At 41.8% G+C, this 26,098-nt stretch overlaps 1 protein-coding gene across 8 annotated transcripts in view; it reads left to right on the forward strand.

Moving 5' to 3' along the window:
- Positions 1-26,098, forward strand: part of ZNF141 (zinc finger protein 141) — a 46,542-nt gene that overhangs the window by 429 nt on the left and 20,015 nt on the right. For 5 of the 8 annotated variants that reach the window (XR_008678870.2, XR_008678869.2, XR_008678871.2 and 2 more), the window contains exons 1-3: positions 786-4,687; positions 5,706-5,832; positions 6,259-6,354. Coding sequence is in view for 4 of the 8 variants with exons in the window: in XM_055384249.2 (XP_055240224.2) it covers positions 4,505-4,687; positions 5,706-5,832; positions 6,259-6,354 (406 nt within the window). In the remaining 4 variants the exon portion in view is untranslated. Of the gene's footprint in view, positions 1-128; positions 391-785; positions 4,688-5,705; positions 5,833-6,258; positions 6,355-20,269; positions 23,422-26,098 lie in introns of those variants that run through there. The other 3 variants (XM_031010065.3, XM_019025365.4, XM_019025368.3) reach the window with 3 other exon arrangements.

Genomic DNA, 26,098 nt, shown 5'->3' on the forward strand with positions numbered 1-26,098 from the left:
AGGCCAAGCACGAAGAGAAAGCCCCGCCTGAAAGTGCCTGGAGGCCCCCGGCTGTCACTCTCGCCACATTCCGTGGAGTGTGTGGTTGCAACTTCTGTCACTCAAGGTCTGAGGGCGGGGAGATTGGAGCCATATCCAATCAGGGCACTGGAATGAAAACTGCCCAATCAGGCACGCAGCCAGAGAGGAGGCGGTGGCTTCCGGGATGTGGCGCGGATCTTTGCGTCTGGCTACTGCCAGACCGCGGGTTAGGGGCCTTATCTCTCTGCATCCTCAGTTCTGGGAGGCCTTGGTGATTCGGCCACAGCCTCAGCCTCCGTCGCTCTGTGACCTGCGGGTATTGGATGATTGGTAGCTAAGATTCCCGAATACTCCAGAAGTGGGGAAATGGTGAGTGTGCGGGGCAGGGCGTCCCAAGGCTGAGGAGGTCTCATCGGAGCTGGCGGGAAATGGCGGCGGGACCGAGTCTGCGAACGGAGTCCCCGCTGCCGCCGCTCAGCCCTCGGGCCTCAGTTCCCTCCGGTGAGGGACCTGGGCTCCTGTCGGTCCCCGCACATAGGCTCTGGCCCAGCCTGCAGCCCTGCTTGTGCAGCTCTGCGCCCGCAGCCCCGCACCTTCCCCAGGTTGTGGGGTGAGGAGTAGCTTATCTGGAAGCCGCCCGCGCGGCGTGCGCGATGCCGGCGTGGGAGGAGCTGTGGGAGAAGCTGTGGTCCGGGGATCCCGTCCCTGCTTTACCCTGTTCGGAATGAGATCGAGGCCCCATCAAAACAGAGTTCATGTGAGCAAATGGGGACTCATTAATGGGACAGCGCCGGCCGTGGCTCGTGGTTTGGGGGCTGCCAGCGGGTCTTGAAGGAAAGGCTTTTGTAAGGTGTGTGAGAAAGCAAAGCAAATCACCCGCCCGCTCCAACTTGCCCACCAGTCCCCTTGCCTTGTGCACCTCCTCCGCTTGGCTGTTCCTGAGTGGCATCTTTTAGAATACGCTAGTGTGGGCGCGCACAGCGCTTCGCTGAGTTCTGTGAGTAGTTCTGCCATATTATTGAACTTGAGGAGGGTGTGGGCCCCTGGTTTGTAGACAGGTGTTCAGAAATGAAGACGGGTGTCCAGAGGCAGGCACTGGCGTTTGCAGCGGGGGCAGCTGCGGGAAGAGCGCTGAGCTTGTGGGGTCTGCGCTGACTCCGGGTGGTGTCGTTAGTGAGTTGTTGGACAGCCCGCTGGGGTCGGAGCATTGACTGGTGTTGAGCAAACTCCTCACGTTTCCTGTCAGAAGAAAGACATGGCTGAGCCTGGGCTGGAGGGAGTCGCAGGTGTCCGCGGGAGACCAGCCAGGTTCTGCACATGCACTGCCCTGCTGCGCACTGTCCTTTTCCTCCAGGTCTCCTCCCGGGGAGAGAGGGGACTGAGAACTTGGAGGAAAGGAGTTCTGAGAAACATCCCTTCCCCGCACCCTGCTGCCAACCCCCACCCAATGCTAACCCACTCCTGAGCCCGCCCATTGGGCATTCGCACGGCCACGCTTGCCCCAGGACAGGGTTCTACACTCAGGAATTGTGCCCATGGCAGCTTTGCTCCTAGATTTTTCTCCCAAGAACACACACAGTGCCCAGAAGACTCCTGGTTCATTTTAACCCCAGATCTGTAGCAGGAATCTGTTTTCTTCACCCACCCAGGCTTCTGGACCACCTGATCCTAATCTACTCTGCCTTTATGGACTCAGGAATCAGTCAGAGCTTAGCCCTGCCTGGGCCTGAACTTGTAGCACAAACCAGTCCTTTCGTCAATCCTGCCTTGCGCCCACCCAGGGCTCTTGATAGCACCTTTCTTCTGCTCGTTTCTTCCCCACAAATTCTCTTTCCTGTGCACACAGTTTGCTCAAGTGCATCCCTCATGTGCTACAAGAATTCAGACGTTAGTGAGTTCAAGACCATGCCTTTAGACCTGCCTGTTGTAGGACCAAATACAAATCAGAAGAGGCTTAATGCTTTCTCTTTAGAATGAGGGAAGAATTTTTGCTCTTCTCCCTTAAAGCGTTTAGTTTGAAAACTTTTATATTTAAATATTTTCTCTGTTTCTTTGAAATATATATAACTCATTTTAATCTGTTAACTAGGTGATTTGTCTTTTTTGACTCAAAAATTGTCTTTAGGACATGGAAACTATTGCTTTGAAATGTGCATAGCAAGAATATATAACCTATTCCGCAATTTCTGTAGGAGAGTAGGAGGCTGCCTTCAGCAGGTACCTGCCTTCACATATCAAATCTACCTCCTGTCCTGAAGCTGTGGGAAGTTTATTTTCCCTTTGAATATTACCAATTAGAAAACCCAGATGACCTCCCAAATTACTAGGTGAAAGTGTAATAAACTGTGTATGATACATGGTACTGTCAAGTCTTCTACTTGAGAGCTAATTATGGTGACTTTCTTTGTTTTGGCAGTGTCTTAGTAGACTGCCTGTAATGCACACCACATTTTGTTTAATTCTCTAACAACACATTTTCTTGCTGTTCTCAGTCACAACCCACAGTCGTGCGGAAAAGTGCACGAAGTGCAGCAAAGTGCTCCCCAAAGCTGCAAACAAAATGATCTCTCTATTTGGGATCTACAATCCCTTCTATAGCAGTTTGACTAGATTTCTACAAAAATGACTTTTTAGGATAGCGATCAGTTTTTCCACCTCTTTCAGTGCGCCAGTGATCTTCAGATCTGACACTGATTCAGAAATCATGGGGCCCATAAATCCAGTGAGGTTCACACATGTGCATTGATTAAACCTGAGAACTTCAATTCTCTCCCTTCTCCCCTTGCCCAAATGCCCACAAATGTGCTTACCAGCCCTCCAAGTCTTAAATGTGCAGTTCCAAATTCTGAGTTTATGTCCTGGGATTTGAGAGAAGAACAGAACTTTTGTTTGAGAAATACAAGTTCTTTTAATTATGAGACCAAGTGATGTGTTAAAATGAGACCACAGTCCTACTGTTCCCGTCTTTGAACTGTTTGTCTTTTGAAGTTGTTTGCTATTGCCACAAGTGGATATAAGTTAACCTAATAATGCCATACTGGACACTATAACCCACACCTTATAGCTTAACAACGTATATAGCCAATCACTAACCAATGTTACTTCTATAAACCAATAAGAATTTCTGACAGCTTTCTATCAGTTCCCTCTGCCTTTCTTTTTGCCTTTAAAAATATACTTGTAACTGCTTCTAACTGGAGTGTATATTCAGGGCAGCTTTATAGTCCAGGGTTGCAATCTTCAAGCTTTGGCCCAAATAAACTCTCTTCTTATATTATGTTTACCCCAGCTTTTTCCTTTTAGGTCAAAAAAAATTTTTTCTTTTGAGACAGAATCTCACTCTGTCGCCAGGCTGGGATGCAGTGGTGCGATCTCGGCTCACTGCAACCTCCGCCTCCCAGGTTCAAGCAATTCTCCTGCCTCCGAGTAGCTGGGATTACAGGTGCACGCCACCAGGCCCAGCTGATTTTTTATATTTTGTGGTAGAGATGGGGTTTCACCATATTGGCCAGGCTGGTCTTGAACTCCTGACCTTGTGATCCACCCGCCTCAGCCTCCCAAAGTGCTGGGATTACAGGTGTGAGCCACCGTGCCCAGCCTGTTTTGTGAATTTTGATGCCATTATGTGAATGGCTATTCATTGACAGAAGAGAAGTTGTTATTATTTGTATTGTGTTTACCTTGCTAAGAATAAATATTTAGCTTCTAATATAATTGTTCTAGAGAAACATAAGGGTTTTGGTTAAATTCCTTGTTACTGTATGTTATACAAAAGACAGAGAAGTGGCTAAAATAGATTAAAATTTCACAAATTCTGGGAATCAAATTTCTCTTGGGCAGGCTTAGAAAAGACAAAACCGAAAGTACTTAGTGACATAGAGAGCAGAAGCCTAGGGCCCACTTTCTGTCCCATCCCTGCCCAGATCTACCCTCTTCTGATCCTTGTCCAGGTCTGAGCCAACACTGAAATCTCTCACAGAACTGATTAATAGAGGAGATCAGAGTTTAGGGTGGCTACTCCAATTTCCTCTCCAGAGCTGGTGCCCACAATTTCCTGAAACCCAAAAGCCAATAAATAGGGAAAAGCTATATACTTTGGGGCCTTAAATCTTTTCTATAAAATTAAAACTAATGTTTCTAGAGACATCCCACCCAGCAACCTGTTCTCTATCCCTGCAGTTTCAGTGGCTTTTTCTTACAAGTCTCAAAGTAAATACAAACACAAAAATAAAAAAATTCCTCTGAATTGTACTTAACACTTTCTTTGGCTCTCTCCCATCTATTTATATTTAGCTATTATTCTATACATTTTTAAAAAAAAGTCAGGGGAAACAAAAAGGAAATGGAAATTCTGGGCCCTGCCTTTAAATCTGGGAAGTATGGGACACCTAGTGTCTACCTCCCAGGATGTTATGAGAATTAACACACATAATGTGAGCTTCCCATCACAGTGCTCTGTGACATACATCTGAGCACATATTACATGCCCCATAAAGATGGCATTAATGCAGATGCACATGTTGTTTTTCAGATACAGACTTACTCAGACATTGCCACCATCTCCGACTTCTGTAACCTTATAGGGTCTGCAGAGAATGCCATGTTTCAAGATGATGATTGGTGGTCTTGGGATGAAAAGTATTTGTGTTGTGGTAACGGTGTTGGGGTAAGGGACTCTGTGTGCTGTGTCTGCTTTCTCTAACTGAGTGGTACTATAATGGGTCTAGAGGGAGGAGCGTCAGCATTAACAGGAGACTTGCTGTAAAAAGCTAATTCGTGGACCCTTTTCAAACCTGCAGAATTTTGTTACTTACAGTGAGGCCTAGAATATCAAATAATGTATATGTACAATGAAGCTTGAGAGGCAGTGCTTAGCTAAGTGACTCTCAGCCCAGTCTTCCAGTAGGATCACATGGACAGTTTGAAGAGAAACCATCAGCTGTGTTCTCCCCACAGATCCTGTCCATTGTTCTGGGTGAAAAGTCCTTATTTATTTTATTTTTGGTTGTTGTTGTCCCAGATTTATTGAAAATAATACAGCACCACAGAAAAAATTCAAACAGGTCCCCGAGGCATTTTGAAATTCATCCCAACTGTAGGCTGAGTGACCTGAAGGTTGGACAGACTGCCAAAGTCCAAAAACTTCAGCATTTCCTTAGTGTCAGGATCTACTTCAATTATCTCTACTTCAATTATCTCCTGATCCAAGGCTGAGACCTTATTTTTTAAAATCAGTTCCTTGCATGGTTAAAAAAGTATTAAAAAAGTTCCTTGCATGATTAAAAAAGTATTTAAAAAGTTCCTTGCATGATTAAAAAAGTCCTTATGTTTTAAAATCAGTTCCTTGCATGATTCTACAGCAAGGCCAGGGTCAAGCATGAGGGCTTCCAGATACTTTACTGAAAGGTGAGTTCACCCTTTGTTCCAGGAGGTCACAGGGCCTACTCTGCTTGATTTTGGTAGGGGAAGGTCAGTGTAGCCCATTATTTTTATTGCAGCAACAGAAACTCTTGGAATGCCATCCTTTTTCTGCAGAGCTATAGAATACTTTAGAGAATATTACTGCGTTGAAAGTTATTTTATCAGATAATCCCAGTCAGTCACATGTCAGAACTAGCGCTCTCAACTCATTTCACCTGTAGTCAAATTAAGAACTATGTCCCTTGATATATTTGTATTTTCAGGAACTCTTAACATTCAGGGATGTGGCCATAGAATTCTCTCCAGAAGAGTGGAAATGCCTGGACCCTGACCAGCAGAATTTGTATAGAGATGTGATGTTGGAGAACTACAGGAACCTGGTCTCCCTGGGTGAGGATAACTTCAATACATAATTCCTAATTTTTCTCAGAGCTTTATTTTATTCCTTTGAAGAATTTCTCCTGGGAACTTTTATGTTTTATCTTTACATAAACCTTCTCTTTTCTTGAGCTAATTTGAGTCCTTCACTCTAGGTTAGTGGTAATTCTAGAAATTCAATGACATAAAATATTGTTTCCCACATCTTAAAATCCAATTTGCACCACTTATTTTTTATTCAGTAGTACTTGGTAGTGGAACTTAGAACCGGCAGATTTAAAATACTTAAATATTCTAAAGATTCTGTCAGGAAACAATTTTTGGATTAATTTTCTAGAATCTTCCATAATATCTCTCTTCTGCTTAGCATAGTACTAGGTTGGTAATTGGAGAATCCCCATCAATAGTCATGTTATTATTATTTTTTAAATAAAACAGGTGTTGCTATCTCTAACCCAGACCTGGTCACCTGTCTGGAGCAAAGAAAAGAGCCCTACAATGTGAAGATACATAAGATCGTAGCCAGACCCCCAGGTAGGTGAGAGTGAATGGAGGAGAGGACACAGGCAAGGGGACCAAAGGTCAAGAAGGAAGCCAGGCCTTAAAATATGGTTTGGGGCCAGGTGCAGTGGCTCATGCCTGTAATCCAAGGACTTTGGGAGGCCGAGGTAGGCGGATCACGAGGTCAAGAGATCGAGATAATCCTGGCCAACATGGTGAAACCCCGTCTCTACTAAAAATACAAAAATTAGGGGCATGGTGGTGCGCACCTGGAGTCCCAGCTACTCGGGAGGCTGAAGCAGGAGAATCACTTGAACCCAGGAGGCGGAGATTGCAGTGAGCCAAGATCACACCACTGCACTCCAGCCTGGTGACAGAGCTAGACTCCGTCTCAAAAAATAAAATAAAATAAAAAATAAAACGGGTAGTTTGGGAAGCTCTGCTCCAATGAAAATAATTTCTGAAAAAGCTGCATTTTTTCTCATGTTCACAAATAGGGGCATCTTCTGTCCCATGCTGTTAAATCTAAGAATTCTCTTTTTTCTTTAGTGATCTCCCTTTCAGTTTACAGGGAGAGCTAATGTCCACTTTATCGCTTATAAGGGGCTGCATGATGTGACTGCTGTTCCATTGCTTTTGGAGACGGTGGAATATTTGTGTTACTGAGGAGCTGTATGTCAAAGTATTTTTTTCAAATATTCTTTTCGTATTATGTCTAAAATGTGTAACGTGAGTAGTGGACATAGTGGGATTTGGTTCAGAAATCCCAGGAACACCAAGGACAGATGTTGCGTCTTTTCTACTTAGTGTTTTCTAATCCTATGGAGGCTGCAAATGTAATGCTACAAAAATTCTTACTCAGCAATTTTATCAGAACAATAAGCATTTCCTAAATATGAAAAAAAGTAATGTTATTTTACTTCAAAATTACTGTTTTAGTATAAACTCGTTTGTAATTTAAACTCTATATGTGCAAATTTTGAAATTATAATATAGTTTAAAGCATGGATTTCCAACATTTTGGCTTCCCTGGGCCACATTGGAAGAAGAATTGTCTTGGGCCACACATAAAATACACTAACACTAATGATAGCTGATGAGCTCGGATCATCTGAGATCGGGAGTACGAGACTAGCCCGACCAACATGGAGAAACCCCGTCTCTACTAAAAATACAAAATTAGCTGGGCGTGGTGGCGCATTCCTGTAATCCCATCTACTTGGGAGGCTGAGGCAGGAGAATTGCTTGAACCCAGGAGACGGAGGTTGCGATTTGCCGAGATTTTGCCATTGCACTCCAGCCTGGGCAACAAGAGTGAAACTCTGTCTGCAAAAAAAAAAAAAAAAAAAAAAAAGTTTTTGAAAAATTTTTGTGATATCCTCCACCACAGAAGATAAGCAAAAAAAGTCCTTGCATTCAAAGGATTGGAAACCACTGGATTAAAGGATCTACTCACCTTCTATATTTCTTAAATGCACTGTATCATTAACAAGCATAAATGTGCTATGTCATTAACCAGCATAGAACATTACTAAGTGTATATTAAGCTCTCAATTGTTCTCTTATTTGTTAATAGCTATTATAATTTTGTCTTAGTAGGAAGTCTGTTGAGATTCTGTCATTGAGATGTATCTCTCTGTAGCTATATAAAAATGTGTTTCTCACACACACACACCTATATAAGTTATTTAAGTGTGTAGTAAATTCTCACTTAACATTGTTGATAGGTTCTTGGAAACTGAGGGAAGCAACATATTGTTTAAGAAAACTAATTTTACCAGAGTTTAATTGATAACCAGAGTTTAAAAGATAACGAGTTATGTTTGAATGGCATATAGCAACATTGTTTCATTTAACAATGCAGTTTTTAAGAACCTAATTTGAACATTAAGTGAGGACTTACTGTACATCTGTGTTTGTGTGACATGGATTTTTCTGATAAATAAAAATTACATAACTATATTTAATGTGTACAATGTAATGATTTGATATGCATCTACATTGTGAAACAATATAGTCAAGTTCACGAAGAAATCTATTACTTCACCTAGATAACCATTTTGTTTGGTAGTAAGAACACTTAAGGCCTACTGTTGTAGCAAATTTAAAGCACACATTATAGTATTAACTATAAATACAATGCTATTTTGGTAATCTAACGCTAATATACATTAGGTTTCTCAGATTTACTCAACTTATAACTAAAAATTTGTGCTCTTGAACAACATGTCATATTCCCACCCTAGGCACTAACAACTACCATTCTGCTGTCTGCTTCTATGAGTTTACGCTTTTAGATTTTGTATCTAACTGAGAAAATTTAGTTTCTTTGTCTTTCCGTGTTTGGCTTATTTCATTTAGCATAATGCCCTCCAGGTCTATCCATGTTGTAAATGGCTAGATTTCCTTCTGTTTTATGGTTGAATAGTGTCCTGTGTATGTGTGTGTATATACATATGTATATACGTGTGTGTATGTACGTGTGTGTATGTACGTGTGTGTATACGTGTGTGTATGTACGTGTGTGTATACGTGTGTGTACGTGTGTGTATACGTGTGTGTACGTGTGTGTATGTACGTGTGTGTACGTGTGTGTATGTACGTGTGTGTATATACGTGTGTGTATGTACGTGTGTATACACACACACACACACACACACCATATATTGGCTACTGTAAACGGTACTACAATAAACATGGAGGGGAAGATAGTTCTTTGAGGTACTAATTTTATTTCCTTTGGTAGTATGCCCAGAAGTGGTATTGCTGGATTATATGATACTTCTAATTTTATTCTTTTTTTTTTTTTTGAGATGGAGTTTCACTCTTGTTGCGCAGGCTGGAGTGCAGTGGCATGCTGTTGGCTCACCACAGCCTCTGCGTCCTGGGTTCAAGCAATTCTCCTGCCTCAGCCTCCGAAGTAGCTGGAATTACAGACGTACCACCATGCCTGGCTAATTCTGTATTTTTAATAGAGACGGAGTTTCTCCACGTTGGTCAGGCTAGTCTCGAACTCCCGACCTCAGGTGATCCACCCGTCTCAGCCTCCCAAAGTGCTGGGATTACAGGAGTGAGACACCACGCCCAGCCAAGTTTTTTTTTTTTTTTGAGACTGAGTCTCGCTCTGTCGCCCAGGCTGGAGTACAGTGGCAGGATCTTGGCTCACTGCAAGCTCCGCCTCCTGGGTTCACGCCATTCTCCTGCCTCAGCCTCCCGAGTAGCTGGGACTACAGGCGCCTTCCACCACACCCGGCTAATTTTTTGTATTTTTAGTAGAGACAGGGTTTCACTGTGTTAGCCAGGATGGTCTCAGTCTCCTGATCTCATGATCCGCCTGCCTCGGCCTCCCAAAGTGCTGGGATTACAGGCGTGAGCCACGGAGCCCGGCAGCGCCCAGCCTAGTTTTATTCTTTACTGTATTTTTGTAAGTTTATCAATTTGCATCTCACCACCAGCATACGAGATTTCCCATGTATGTATTTCTTCTTTGGGAAAAGAAAAAATCGAACCTTTTGCCTGTTTTTGAATGGGTTATTCATTATTATTGTTTTGCTTTTTTGCTTTGAATTGCAGAAGTTTGTTACACATTTTGGATATTAACTTTTTTTTTTTTTTTTTTGTAGATGGAATTTCTGTCGCCCGAGCTGAAGTGCAGTGGCACGATCTTGGCTCACTGCAACCTCTGTCTCTCGGGTTCAAGCGATTCTCCTGCCTCAGCCTCCCAAGTAGCTGGGATTACAGGCACGTGCCAGCATGCCCAGCTAATTTTTTGTATTTTTAGTAGAGACGAGGTTTCACTGTGTTAGCCAAGATGGTCTCAATCTCCTGATCTCATAATCCGCCTGCCTCGGCCTCCCAAAGTGCTGAGATTACAGGCCTGAGCCACCGCACCCAGCTGGATATTAACTTATCAGATATGGCTTGCAAATGCTTTTCTATTTTGTAGGGTTTTTAAAAATTTTGTTTTTGTTTTTTCCTTTGATGTGCAGAGGCTGTTTACTTTGACGCAGTCTCACTTGTTTATATTTTATTTTGTTGCTGTGCTGTTGATGTCATTTCAAAACAAGTTATTGCCGAGACCAGTATCAACAAGGTTTTTTCCGTATGTTTTCTTCATGAGTTTTAAGATTTCATGTCTTAATTTCAGTCTTTGTTTTGAAAGTTTGAAATTAGAAAGCATGATGCCTGCCAGACAAGGTGGCTCACACCTGTAATCCCAGCACCTTGGGAGGCCGAGGTGGGCGGATCACTTGAGATCAGGAGTTCAAGACTAGCCTGGCCAATATGGTGAAACCCTGTCTCTACTAAAAATATACAAAAACTAGCTAGGCGTGGTAGTGGGCGCTTGTAATCCCAGCTACTCAGGAGGCTGAGGCAGGAGAATCGCTTGAACCCAAGAGGCAGAGGTTTCAGTGAGCCTAGATCGTGCCACTGCACTCCAGCCTGGGTGACAGAGCTGGACTCCATCTCAAAAAAAAAAAAAAAAAAAAAAAGCAAGTATGGTGCCCCCAAGCTTTGTTCTTTCTCAAGATTGCCCAGGTTATTAAAAGTCGTTTAAGGTTACACTTAAATTTTACAATTGTGTTTTCTATTAGTGTGAAAAATGCCAATAAAATTTTGATAGGGATCACATTGAATCTATAGATCACTTTGGATAATATTCTTTGACAATATTAGTTATCCTAATGGAATATGTTTCCATTTATTTGTTTCTACTTCACTTTCTGTCATTGATATCTTATTGTATTTAGTGTATAATACTATATGTTTTTTATGTCATTTGGTTAAATTTATTTTGATTAACTTTCTTATTTTTATACTATTGCAAATGGAAATGGTTTCTATTTTTGGAAAGTTTGTTTTTACTCTATGGAAATGCAAGAAATATTTGCATGTGGTGCCAGGTGCAGTGGCTCATTTCTGTGATCCCAGCACTTTCAGAGCCCAAGGCAGTTGTATCATGTGAGTACAGGAGTTTGAGATAAGCCTGGGCAATAGAGTGAGGCCCTGTCTCAAAAAAAAAAAAAAAAAAAAAAAATCCCAACAAACATCTATATGTTGATTATGTATCCTGATACTTTAATGAATGCATTTATTAGTTCAATCAATTTTTCTTATTTTACTCTAGGGTTTTATGTATATGCATGATGATATTATCCACAAACAGTAACATTTTTATTTCTTTTCCACTCTGGAGAGCTTTATTCTCCTTTTCCTTGTCTAATTGTTCTGATACAAACATCCAGTCACATGTTAAGATAGAAGCTGTGGCCCTGGAGGCAGGCCTGCAAGTGTTGTCCCCGGCTGTGGTCTCTGAAGCAGCCCTGTGTCTGCATTTGACAAATTTCACAGTTTGTATAAACTATTTTTGGCAGGTAAAGATCTCCTTTTGTTGAGTCCCAGGCTGATGAGATTACCTCTGGGGTTGCAGAGAAGAAGGGTTGTAGCTGGGTCACAAGGGTGCTGCTGGGTCTGCTGTGGGGTCTGCCTTTGATTATTGTATTACCAGAGATTTGGACAGTCATGGATTCTTTCTGGGCCCTGGAGAGATTAGATTTCTTTGAGGATATTAATCTATATGGCAGGCAGTAGACTAGGGTTTTGAAGTTTGTCTGCATATGATGGACCAAATACCAGGTGTATGAATGGGTTTGGCTTCTACTGACAACCTGGGAACAGTTTCCACACTTTTCTCTTTGGGTCCCTGATTGTGTTCAACTGGCCATGGACTGTGACTGTGAGGGCTAGAACTGAGTCACAGGGCTGCTTCAGGGAGCACAGCTGAGGCCAGGATACACAGGCCTGCCTCCAGGGCCATGGCTGGGTGTGTATCTCCCTGCAGGTCTCTTGATGGGAAGAACCACTTCTGGACTGTAGCTGAGATTGAATTTGAGAGAGGTTACAGAACTGCTTCAGAATCCTCAGTAAGACCAAGCTCAGTGTGTCTTTCCCTTGTCTGTAGCCATGTCTATGGGCTCTTGAGTTGGCCATCTGAGTGAGGGCCTGCTTATTCCAAATAACCCTCGATCTCTGGCTCCACTGAGGTTTCACAACCCTAACTATAGGCAAGCACCTTTCTACTTCTGCTTTCTATGTGCTTACTACTTAAAATATTGTATAAAAATGGAATCATGCATTGTCACTGTTAGTGTCTTATTTCACTAAAATAATGGCCTCAGGATTTATCCTTATTGTAGCATCTGACAAGACATTTTCATTTGAAGCTAAAGAATATTCCATTGCGTGTATAAGCCACATCTTTTAAAATCTTTCATTCATTGAAGGATGTTTGAATTTTTTCACTTTTGTAAATGATATGGTTTGGATCTATGTCCCCATTCAAATCTCATGTCAAATGTAATCCCTAATGTTGGAGGTGGGGCCTTGAGAGAGATGATTGGATCATAGGGTTGGCTTTTCATGAATAGTTTAGCGCCAGCCCCTTTGGTACTGTCTTTGCCATAGTGAGTGAGTTCTCCTGAGATCTTATTTTTTATTAATTTTTTGAGATGGAGTCTCGCTCTGTGGCTCAGGCTGAAGTGCAGTGGCACGATCTCGGCTCACTGCAAACTCCACCTCACGGGTTCATGCCATTCTCCTGCCTCAACCTCCAGAGTAGCTGGGACTACAGGTGCCCGCCACCACGCCCGGCTAATTTTTTGTATTTTTTTTTTTTTTTTTTAGTAGAGACGGGGTTTCACTATGTTAGCCAGGATGGTCTGGATCTCCTGACCTCATGATCCGTCCACCTCAGCCTCCCAAAGTGCTGGGATTACAGGCGTGAGCCACTGCGCCCGGCCTGAGATCTTATTTTTTAAAAGCATGTGGCACCTCCCCTCTCACTCTGTCTTGCTCCTGTTCCCACTGTGTGAGATGACTCACTCTCCCTTTGCTTTGTGCCGTGACTGGAAGCTTTTTGAGGCCTCCCCAAAAGCAGAAGCTGCTGTGCTTGCTGTGCAGCCTTCAGAATTATGAGCCAGTTAAACCTTTTTTTTTTTTTTTTTTTTTTTTTTTGAGACAGAGTCTCGCTCTGTCACTCAGGCTGGAGTACAGTGGCGCGATCTCGTCTCACTGCAATGTCCGCCTCCAGGGTTCAAGTTATTCTCCTGCCTCAGCCTCCCGAGTAGCTGGGACTACAGGTGCCTGCCACCAAGCCTGGCTAATTTTTTAAATTTTTAGTAGGGGCGGGGTTTTACCGTGTTAGCCAGATGGTCTCCTGACCTCATGATCCACCCCTCGGCCTCTGAAAGTGCTGAGATTACAGGCGTGAGCAACCGTGCCTGGCCGGAGAAACATTTATACTTCCATATACTTGTTGAAGTATAAAATGTAAGTGCCTTACAATTTTCTTTCCTCCTAAAACATAAGCACTGAGTTTGAGGCATTTTCCTGGATTTTTCAACCACTGAGTTCTTTTTATATAAAACTAAGTGAATAACCTTGACTGGGAATCAGAGACCTAAGCCTGTTGACTGCAGGGTAAGGTCAATCTTGATTCTGCCAAAGCAGGTCATCAATAGCCCGGTAATGTGTTGCTGGTGAACCTTTCTTTCAGGTGTCTCAGCCTGCTCAAATTAGACAAGGAAGGAGCCCTGGAAAGCTGGGTATCCACAGGCAGAGGCAGTGAGGGTTTGGATGAGAGGAGGTTGTGATATCCTCTGAGAGGGTGTAATTGTTATTGACATGGGGCTGTTTCTACATATTGTCAAGTAAAATAAATTTCGATGTAGGTAAGAAGTGAGTTTATTCTAAGGAGTATTGCAGTGGGGAAAGCATCAAGCAAAAGACCTGAAGGCATCTCCAAAATGAGGCAGAAAAAGGCTATTTTTCATGCAGAGGAGCAAACAAGATTAGAAACAAGGTAGGAGGGCCAGGCATGGTGGCTCACGCCTGTAATCCCAGCACTTTGGGAGGCCGAGACGGGCAGATCAGGAGGTCAGGAGATGGAGACAATCCTGGCCAACATGGTGAAACCCCATCTCTACTAAAAATACAAAAAATTAGCCGGGCGTGGTGGTGGGCACCTGTAGTCCCAGCTACTCAGAAGGCTGAGGCAGGAGAATCACTTGAACCCGCGAGGCGGAGGCTGCAGTGAGCCAAGACTGTACCACTGCACTCCAGGCTGGTGACAGAGCGAGACTCCGTCTCAAAAAAAAAAAAAAAAAAAGAAGGTGGGAGAGGGAGAAGGCAGAATGGAGAATGGCAAAATCAGATTTAAGATTAGAGAATGTTTCACCCTGAAGTCAGCCTGTTCTTGGGAGGGGCATCAAGAGGGGTTATATGCTAGCTCAGACTGAAGGTGGAGCAGAGTCCAGGGACCTGGGGGAATGTAGAGTCTGTGAATTTGTGATATCTAAGAGGGAGCATCTTCAAAATCATAGTGAAAAGGGTATTTCTTTGCAATAAGCGTTTTTTGCAGATCACAAAGGATTGGAGAGACCTTAGTCATAGCTATTTACCAAGATTCACTACCCACCTCATCTTTTCCCCCACTTTCTTTGTCCTATACATTTTTTCCCTTTGGCTTTTACTGAGCTGTATTCAATATAATAACCTGGAAAACAGATAAAGCGTTTTTGCTAAGTTCTGTGAGTAGTTTTATCAAATTATTAAATTTGAGGGAGGGAGTTAGGGAAGCCCATGATTTATAGTCAGTTGCTCAGAAGTGTAGGTGGGCCCCTGGAGTTTGTGACTGGCATGTGCAGCGGAAGCAGTGTTGTGGAACTGGGTCTGAACTTGTGGGGTCTGTGCTGACCCTGGGTGTTGTCAGAATTGAGTTGTTGGGCACCCAGTTTGTGTTGGAGGATTGGTTGGTGTTCAGCAAACTCCATATATTTGGTGTTGGAATAAAGATAATCAGGCTGGATGTGGTGGCTCATACCTGTAATCCTAGCACTTTGGAAGGCCGAGGAGTGCAGATGGCTTGAGGTCAGGAATTCAGCACCACCCTGGGCAACCTGGTGAAATCCCACCTCTACCAAAAATACAGAAAGTTAGCCACGCATGGTGGCACGCACTTGTATTCCCAGCTACTTGGGGGACTGAGTCTGGAGGATTGCTTGAACCCTCGGAGGTCAAGGCTGCTGTGACCTGAGATCATGCCAGTGCACTCCAGCCTGAGTGACAAAGTGAGACCCTGTCTAAAAAAAAAAAAAAAAATCACAGCAGACTTGGTCGGAAGGAGATGGTGGGTCTGTTGAAGAATGCAGAGTTTATTTATTTATTATTATTATTATTATTATTTTTTTTTTTTTTTGGAGACAGAGTCTCACTCTCGTCCAGGCTGGAGTGCAGTGGCGAGATCTCGGCTCACTGCAACCTCCACCTCCTGAATTCAAGTGATTTTCCTGCCTCAGCCTCTCAAGTAGCTGGGACTACAGGTGTGCGCCACCATGCCTGGCTAATTTTTTGTATTTTTAGTAGAGACGAGGTTTCACCATGTTGGCCAGGCTAGTCTCGAACTCCTGACCTCAGGTGATCCCTCCACCTTGGCCTCCCAAAATGCTGGGATTACAAGCATGAGCCACCACTCCCCGCTGAGAGTTTTACTTCTTTTGCACACAAGTTGTCACAGTTAGGTGTGATGTGATTCTACGTCTCCTCCATAGGGGACTGAGGACTTAAAGGGAAGGACTTCTGAGGGCAGACTCTTCCCTCCACCTGCTGCTACAATGTGATTTCTGCTCATTCACACACATGCACGCTAAGCAATGGTATGGCCGTGCTTCTCTCATGACAAAGCTTCACTCAGGAATTGTGCTGAGAGCACCTCTGCTTCTAGGGTTTTCCACTAATAGGCTACATAAGTGCCCAGAAGACTCATGGGCTCTTTCTACCTGCCAGATCTTGAATCTGCACCAGTAACCTGTTTTCTCCAGTAGAATAGGCTTCTGGATCACCTGACCATCTCATCTCCCTGTATGCACACATTTATAAGTCAGAGGTGCCCTGCCTGGGTGAATATCTAGAGCACTAACCAGTCCTTTTACCAACTGTGCACTGATCCTCACCCATGGTTCTTGATAGCACCTTTTCTTATTCTGCATTTTCCCCCCACAGACCCTCTCTCATGTGAACACAGTGTGCCCAAGGTCACCCTGCAGGTGCCTAAGTCCAGGGCCTGCTGGAAATCAGGTTTCCATGAGTTCAAGGCAAAGTTGTTGGGTGTGGTTATTGTAAATGTAAATGCAAAATAGAAATAAGAGGCTTAATCCTCACATTGGAAAATAAAGAGTATTTACTCTCCTCCCTTTTCTTAAAACCTTTGATTTAGAAAACTTTTATATGTAAATTTTTTCTGTGCCTTTTATCTTTTTTGTTGTCTTTTAATTCTCTAATTTGTTTCTGGTCTGATTTTTGTTATTTTGTTTATTATGCTAACATTGGGATTATTTAGTTATTTTTCAAGTTTTTGAGGATTAAAGTTGGTGTATTTGAGATTTTTTAAATATAAAATATATTACTATAAATTTCCGTCTCAGAACTGCTTTTGTTACATTCATTTTTATATATTATGATTCTATTTTCATTTTTCTCAAATACTTTATGATTTCCTTTTACTTTCTTTGACCCATTGGTTGTTCAGAAGCATGTTGTTTAATATCCATTTATTTGTAAGTTTTAAAATTTCCTTCCAGTGTTGATTTCTAGTTTTATAAAATTGTGATTTAAAAACTTGATATGATTTCAGTCTGTTTAAAAATGAAAAGACTTGTTTATTTTTGTTGTGGGCCAGATTTATGACGGGTCCTGCAGAGTGTTCCATGTGTGTTTGAGAAGAATATAAATTATACTGTTACTATCATATTTGTTTTTTTCTCCAGTTTAGTTAACATATGTTTATATATTTGTGTGCTCCAATATTGGATACATAAATATTTTTAATCGTTATATTCTTTTGACAAATTAGCCTCATCACTATATAATGAAGTTTTTTTTTTTATGACGAGTTTTTTTCTTTATTTTATTCTTTTTTTTTTTCTTTTTTTTTTTTTGAGACAGTCTCACTCCGTCACCCAGGCTGGAGTGCAGTGGTGCAATCTTGGTTCACCACAACCTCGGTTCACCACAACCTCTGCCTCCCAGGTTCAAGCAATTCACCTGCCTCAGCCTCCCTAGTAGCTGGGATTACAGGTGCCCACCATCACGTCTGGCTAATTTTTGTATTTTTAGTAGAGACAGGGTTTCACCATGTTGGCCAGGCTGGTCTCGAACTCCTGATTGCAGGTCATTCTGCTGCCTGGGCCTCCCAAAGTGCTGGGATTACAGGTATGAGCCATCGTGCCCAGCTATGACAGATTTTTTTCTAGACGTCTATTTAGTCTCTTATAAATATAGGCATTCCTACACTTTTTAAGTTATTATTGGCATGGAATATTCTTTTCATTTTTGAATCGTTAACCTATGTATTTCCTTAAATCTATAGTAAGTCTCTAGTTTGCAGCATATTGTTGATTTTTAAAATCGATTCAGACATTCTGTGAATGTTTTAGATTATTTTTTGCTTAATAACAATATTCTAGGGTTGGTAATTTATAAAGAATAGAAGTTTACTTAGCTCACAATCCTGGATGCTGAGATGTCCAAGAGCACGTCATTCCCACCTCATGAGAATCACAGTTCCACATCACAGCATGACCAAAGTCTTGAGGATGATGGAAGGTGTACACCGGAGCTCACTTTTATAATAGACCCACTCTCATGATGACTCACGCACTCTTAGAATTATAATACTAGGCTGGGCACAGTGGCTTACACCTGTAATCCTGGCACTTTGGGAGGCTGAGGCGGGTGGATCACAGGTCACGAGTTTGAGACCAGCCTGGCCAAGATAGTGAAACCCCCATCTCTACTAAAATGACAAAAACTAGCCGGGTGCGGTGGCGGCTGCCTGTAATCCCAGCTACTCAGGAGGCTGAGGCAGGAGAATCGCTTGAACCTGGGAGGCAGAGGTTGCAGTGAGCCGAGATCATGCCACTGCACTCCAGCCTGGGTGACACAGCAAGGCTCCGTCTCAAAAAAAATAATAATAATAATACTATTAATCCTTTCATAAAAGTAGAGCCCTCATGACCTAATAACTTCTTAAAGGCCTCACTTCTTATTTGTTTGTTTGTTTTTCGAGACAGAGTCTTGTTCTGTCACCCAGGCTGGAGTACAGTGGCATGATCTCAGCTCACTGCAACCTCCACCTCCCAGATTCAAGCGATTCTCCTGCCTCAGCCTCCCCAGTAGCTTGGACTACAGGCGCGTGCCACCACACCCGGTTAATTGTCTGTATTTTTTGTAGAGTTGGGGTTTCACCGTGTTTCAATCTCTTGACCTTGTGATCCTCCCGCCTCGGCCTCACTTCTTAATTTTATCACGATGGCAGTTAAATTTTAACACGAATTTTGAGGGGACACTAAAACCATAGCAGTGTGTTTTTATTGGATAGCTAAATCTTTCTATATTTAAATGAATTACTGATTGATAAGAACTTATTACTGCCATTTTATTCATTGTTTACTGACCATTTAGTAGTTTCTGTTTTTGAATTCCTTCATGCTGTCTTTTGTGTTTTCTTGAATTTTTGTTTTGTTTTTGTTGCTTTCTTTTTCTTGTATGTGCATCTACTAGTTTTTTTTTTTTTTTGTAATTTCCAAGAGACTTACATGAAACCTCTCATAATTTTAAAATTTTGCCTTCAATTTAACCTTTTGTTTTGTACAGATAGGGTCTTACTTTGTTACTCAGGCTATAGTTCAGTGGTGCATTCACAGTTCAGTGCAGCCTCAACCTTTGTGGGCTCAAGCAATCCTCCCATCTCAGCCTCTTGAGTAGCTGGAACTACAAGCACATGCCACCATATTCAGCTAATTTTGTCAGTGCTTTTTGTAGAGACGGGGTTTTGCCATGTTGCTCAGGCTGGTCTTGAACTCCTGACCTCAAGCACTTGATTTGACCTCCCAATGTACTAGGATTACAGGCATGAGCCATCAGGCCCAGTCACTTCTTTTTTTAAAAGATTGAATAGCTTTCTGAGATCTTTATTTTATATATGTATTTATTTTAGAGACAGCGTCCTGCTATATTGACCCAGGAGGTGGAGGTTGCAGTGAGCCGAGATGTCACCACTGCACTCCAGCCTGAGTGATAGAGTGAGACTCCGTCTCAAAAAAAAAAAAAAAAGAATCTCTCTTTGTCTTTGAATTCTGGCAGTTTAATTATAATGTGTCGTGAGCAATTTTTATGAGGTTCTTCTTGCTATAGAGATTTTAAGCTTCATAAAACTGAATGTCTATTTTCCTTCCAAGATTGGGAAAATTTAAGACATTATACCTTTACACAATTAAAAAAATTTTTTTTCTCTGTCTCCTGAACCTCTTAAGATATGTACATTCCTACAGATAATTATGCAGTGTGGGGCCCAAATGCTTCAGTCACTCTTTCTTTTTTCTTTTTTTTTTTTTTTTTTTTTTTTGAGACAGTCTCACTCTGTTGCCCAGGCTGGAGTGCAGTGGCACGATCTCGGCTCACTGCAGCCTGCGCCTCCCGGATTCAAGCAATTCTCTACCTTAGTCTCCTGAGTAGCTGGGACTACAGGCGTGCGCCACCACGCCCGACTAATTTTTTCTTTTTTTCTTTTTGTATTTGTAGTAGAGACAGGATTTCGCCATGTTCGCCAGGATGGTCTCGATTTCCTGACCTCGTGATTCACCCGCCTCAGCCTCCCAAAGTGCTGGGATTACAGGCATGAGCCACCATGCCTGGCCTCATTCTTTTTTTTTAAGTTTTAATTAGGAACTTACAAATGACTTACTTTTAAGTTTGCTTATTTTTTTTTCCTGTAGAACTGAGTCTCCTGTTAAAGCTTGTTGTTAAATTTTTTAGTTCTATTGTGTACTCCAGCGTATGTATTTGGTTCTTTTTTAAGTTTCTCGTTCTTTTTTTTTTTTTTTTTTTTAAGATGGAGTTTCGCTCTTGTCACCCAGACTGGAGTGCAATGGCACGATCTTGGCTGACTGCAACCTCTGCCTCCCGAGTTCAAGTGATTCTCCTGCCTCTGCCTCCCAAGTAGCTGGGATTAGTCATGAGCCACCACACCTGGCTAATTTTTATATTTTTAGTAGAGGTGGGGTTTCACCATGTTGGCCAGGCTGGTCTCGAACTCCTGACCTCAAGTGATCCGCCTGCCTCAGCTTCCTGAAGTGCTGGGATTACAGGTGTGAGCCATTGTGCCCGGCTCTCCTTCTTTTTTATAACTCATTTTGTTCATGCATTGTTGCAAAAAAAATTAGTAATCTGTGTACTTTTGCATTTTATTTTTCTTTTGTTGTTTTTTCGTTTGATTGTTTGTTTGATATGGAGTCTTGCTCTGTTGCCAAGCTGGAGTTCAGTGGTTCAGTCTCGGCTCACTGCAACCTCCGCCTCCCGGGTTCAAGCAATTCTCCTGCCTCAGCTTCCCAAGTAGCTAGGATTACAGGAATGTGCCACCACGCCCGGCTAATTTTTGTATTTTTAGTAGAGACGGGTTTCACCATGTTGGCCAGGATGGTCACGATCTCCTGACCTCGTGATCCACCCGCCTTGGCCTCCCAAAGTGCTGGGATTACAGGTGTGAGCCTCCGCACCTGGCCTCTTATTGAGATTTTTTAAGATAATTACTTTGAATTGTCTGTTAGACATTTTCTAGATCTGTGTTTTATTGTTAGTTGTTCCTGGAGCATTTTTAGTTTCTTTTTGTGCTGTTAGGTTTGCCTGATCCTTCATAATCTGTGAAGCCTTGTTTTGATGTTCTTGCATCTGAAGGAGTAAATGCTTCTTTCAGTCATTACAGACTAGTTTAGGGAGGTAAATATCTTCTATTGGATTTCTGGGCTGATGAGATTTTCACTAAGATCACAGTCAACTGTATTGGATCCTGGTCACATAACTGCTACTGGGTCTACAGTGAAGTTAATGCTTGGCAGACCTCTTATTTAAACATCAGACAGTTGAGGATTCCATTTTCTGAGGAGACTGAACTTTCTTTAAGACCTTGATCAATAAGACTGGTGCTGAGAAAAAAAAAAAACCCAGTTAATATCTGCAAATGGAGTTGCTGATACAATAAATATGAGTAGGTGTGGCTCCTGCTGTTTGGCTCTTGCGAGGTGTTTGGAAATGCTCTAACCTAGTCATTGGACAGGTTTCTAGATGACCGTTACTGAGCGTTGATCACAGCTGAGAGGGTGTGGAACTGATTCATAGGGCTGCTTCAGGATACACAGCTGAGACCAAAGTCTTCAGGTTTGTTCTGGGTTCATGACATTTCTCCCTCCAGATTTCTAGGTGGGCAGGACTTCTCCCCGCCTCTAGCTGCCAGAGACTGGAGCTTGGTTATAGGACTGCTTCACAATTCACGGTGGGAATAAAGTCAGCCAGCATGCCTACAGGGACACATATAGCTGTGCTTTTGGGCAGGTCACAGGTCAGGAAAAACTCCTCCTGGATTTTGGTTGCATGGACTTGGAGCCAATTTGTAGTGCCACGTCAAGATCCACCATTAAATAAATATTGGCAAGCCTACATCCAGGGGCAGAGATGGATATTTCTGTCTGTGGGTCCCTGTGTGAGTAGGATTTCTTCCACATCATGACTGACATGTGCAAGGGGTGGATTTTGGGGTAATTCAGAGATCACAGACAGAAGCAACATCTAAAGGCCTTTCATCTGAGACACAGGACATTATGAATCCTCCTAAGTGTCTTGGCAGATGGTGCTAGTGGCATATACAAAACCAAATGATCTGTAGCTGTGTTTACAATGAGAATTAATTACATTTCATTCTGTATTGTGGGCAAGCATGCCACTCAAGCAAGGGCACACCCTCTCAATACAGCCCTCCTCAGTCTTCGGTTCGCAGTCTTACACATGGATTCCAAAGTTGGCATAAAGGTTGTTTTGTCAGGGCTTAACTGCTGCATTTTTGTTACTGTAGAAAGTGTGGGTAGGGAGCCTCCTATTCTGCCATCTTGCTATGCCATATGTTCCGATATGTTCTATGTCAAATTTATCTGATTACAGATTCAGAATTTCTGAAATAAAATACTCAGATTTACACATTGTGTAATAAGTAAACGTATTGCAATGCTTCGTTCTCATTAGAGCATTTTATTAATTATTGAAATGCATTTGCTTTTATTGCGGCACATGGCATGTCAAAGATTCAGAATGCCGGCTCTTCATAAGTCACAGTTGAAAACTAGTTATTTAAAGGATTGTTTTTATGATACGTCTGTATTATATTCAATATTTTATAGGTCAGAATTTTCTCGTTTTCAACTGTATTTTACTGGGGAGTCTCTTTTCATGTAGGTTCTCCTTGATCATTTACTTTTTTGTGTGTTTTTAATCTTCATATTTGTATGGTAATTTTCAACTTTGTACCTTTTATGACCATGTATTGTTTAATTCTAATAAAAATCATTGGAGCAAGTTAAAAAAATATACATATATATATATGTGACATTTCTGTTGCCTATAAAAGTTATCTATGTGGTATTTGCCTGCAAAAATCACTTTGGGCAAATTTAAAAATATATATAAATGTGAATTTTCTATTGCCTATAAAAGTTTTCTATATGGTATTTGCCTGTATAAATATTGACCTACTTTGTTTATAAATTACTCATTTTCTTGGGTAGTCATCAGTATTTCCTTGTGTAGGTGAGCAGTCAAAGAAACTGTAAATTTACCATCTATTTATTGTTTGATTATATATTATTCTGTGAGAGAAACACTTGTTATTTGAAGGTGATTTTTGAAAAATGTAACCGCTTTAGGTAGATGTAAATATTTAATTGTGATGAAAAACATAAAATTGCCATCTTAAACATTTTCAAGTATACAGTCTAGTGGAGCTAAGTACATTTACATTATTTTGCAATGGATCTTTAGATTAATTTTATCTTACGAAAGTAAAATGTAATAATAAATAAACTGCCCTTTTCCTCTCTTCAGCTCTTGGAAAACACCATTTTACTTACTGTTTCTATACTTTTGGCTGATTTTTATATTTGTATCACTATAATTATATAATGTCTGTTTCTTTTTGACTTTTTTAACGTAATGATCTCAGGCTTTGTTTTTGTAAGATGTGTCAGAATATCTTTCTGGTTTTTTTTTTAAGTTCTAGGGTACATGTGCACAACGTGCAGGTTTGTTACATATGTATACATGTGCCATGTTGGTGTGCTGCACCCATTAACTTGTCATTTACATTAGGTATATCTCCTAATGTTATCCCTACCCCCCCCCACCCACCCCACGACAGGCCCCGATGTGTGACATTCCCCACCCTGTGTTTGAGTGTTCTTATTGTTCAGTTCCCACCTATGAGTGAGAACATGCGGTGTTTGGTTTTCTGTCTTTGTGATAGTTTGTTCAGAATGATGGTTTCCATCTTCATCCATGTCCCTACAAAGGACAAGAACTCATCCTTTCTTATGGCTGCATAGTATTCCATGGTGTGTATGTGCCACGTTTTCTTAATCCAGTCTATCATTGATGGACATTTGCGTTGGTTCCAAGTCTTTGCTATTGTGAATAGTGCCGCAGTAAACATACATGTGCATGTGTCTTTATAGCAGCATGATTTATAGTCCTTTGGGTATATACCCATTAATAGGATGGCTGCTTCAAATGGTATTTCTAGTTCTAAATCCTTGAGGAATTGCCACACTGTCTTCCACAATGGTTGAACTAGTTTACAGTCCCATCAACAGTGTAAAAGTGTTCCTATTTCTCCACATCCTCTCCAGCACCTGTTGTTTCCTGACTTTTTAATGATTGCCATTCTGACTGGTGTGAGATGGTATCTCATTGTGGTTTTGATTTGCATTTCTCTGATGGCCAGTGATGATGAGCATTTTTTCATGTGTCTTTTGTTGCCTAAATGTCTTCTTTTGAGAAGTGTCTGTTCATATCCTTTGCCCACTTTTTGATAGGGTTGTTTGATTTCTTCTTGTAAATTTGTTTGAATTCTTTGTAGATTCTGGTTATTAGCCCTTTGTCGGATGGGTAGATTGTAAAAATTTTCTCCCATTCTGTAGGTTGCCTGTTCACTCTGATGGTAGTTTCTTTTGCTGTGCAGAAGCTCTTTTGTTTAATTAGATTCCATTTGTCAATTTTGGCTTTTCTTGCCATTGCTTTTGGTGTTTTAGTCATGAAGTACTTGCCCATGCCTGTGTCCTAAATGGTATTGCCTAGGTTTTCTTCTAGGGTTTTTATGGTTATAGGTCTAACATTTAAGTCTTTAATCCATCTTGAATTAATTTTTGTATAAGGTGTAAGGAAGGGATCCAATTTCAGCTTTCTACATATGGCTAGCCAGGTTTCCCAGCACCATTTATTAAATAGGGAATCCTTCCCCCATTTCTTGTTTTTGTCACATTTGTCAAAGATCAGATGGTTGTAGATGGGTGGTATTATTTCTGAGGGCTCTGTTCTGTTCCATTGGTCTATATCTCTGTTTTGGTACCAGTACCATGCTGTTTTGGTTACTGTAGCCTTGTAGCATGGTTTGAAGTCAGGTAGCGTGATGCCTCCAGCTTTGTTCTTTTGGCTTAGGATTGTCTTGGCAATGCAGGCTCTTTTTTGGTTCCATATGAACTTTAAAGTAGTTTTTTCCAGTTCTGTGAAGAAAGTCATTGGTAGCTTGATGAGGATGGTATTGAATCTATAAATTACCTTGGGCAGTATGGATATTTTCACGATATTAATTCTTCCTATCCATGAGCATGGAATGTTGTTCCATTTGTTTGTGTCCTCTTTTATTTCATTGAGCAGTGATTTGTAGTTCTCCTTGAAGAGGTCCTTCACATCCCTTGTAAGTTTGATTCCTAGGTATTTTATTGTCTTTGAAGCAATTGTGAATGGGAGTTCACTCATGATTTGGCTCTCTGTCTGTTATTGGTTTATAGGAATGCTCGTGATTTTTGCACATTGATTTTATGTCCTGAGACTTTGCTGAAGTTGCTTATCAGCTTGAGATTTTGGGCTGAGACGATGGGGTTTTCTAAATATACAATCATGTCATCTGCAAACAGGGACAATTTGACTTCCTCTTTTCCTAATTGAATACCCTTTATTTCTTTTCTCCTGCCTGATTGCCCTGGCCAGAACTTCCAACACTATGTTGAATAGGAGTGGTGAGAGAAGGCATCCCTGTCTTGTGCCAGTTTTCAAAGGGAATGCTTCCTGCCCGGGTGCAGTGGGTTATGCCTGTAATCCTAGCACTTTGGGAGGCCAAGGTGGGCAGATGATGAGGTCAGGAGATGGAGACCATCCTGGCTAACACCGTGAAACCTCGTCTGTACTAAAAAAATGGAAACAATTAGCCGGATGTGGTGGCAGGCACCTGGAGTCCTAGCTACTCGGGAGGCTGAGGCAGGAGAATGGCATGAACCCAGATGGCGGAGCTTGCAGTGAGCCAAGATCGTGCCACCGTACTCCAGCCTGCACAACGCAGTGAGACTCTGTCTCCAAAAAAAAAAGTGGGGGGGGGGAATGCTTCTAGTTTTTGCCCATTTAGTAAGATATTGGCTGTGGGTTTGTCATAAATAGCTCTTATTATTTTGAGATACATTCCATCAATACCTAGTTTATTGAGAGTTTTTAGCTTGAAGGGCTGTTGAATTTTGCTGAAGGCCTTTTCTGCATCTATTGAGACAATCATGTGGTTTTTGTTGATGGTTCTGTTTATGTGATGGATTATGTTTATTGATTTGTGTATGTTGAACCAGCCTTGCATCCC

The sequence above is a fragment of the Gorilla gorilla genome, chromosome 3, assembly GCF_029281585.2.
Source record: "Gorilla gorilla gorilla isolate KB3781 chromosome 3, NHGRI_mGorGor1-v2.1_pri, whole genome shotgun sequence".
Lineage (NCBI taxonomy): Eukaryota > Metazoa > Chordata > Mammalia > Primates > Hominidae > Gorilla > Gorilla gorilla.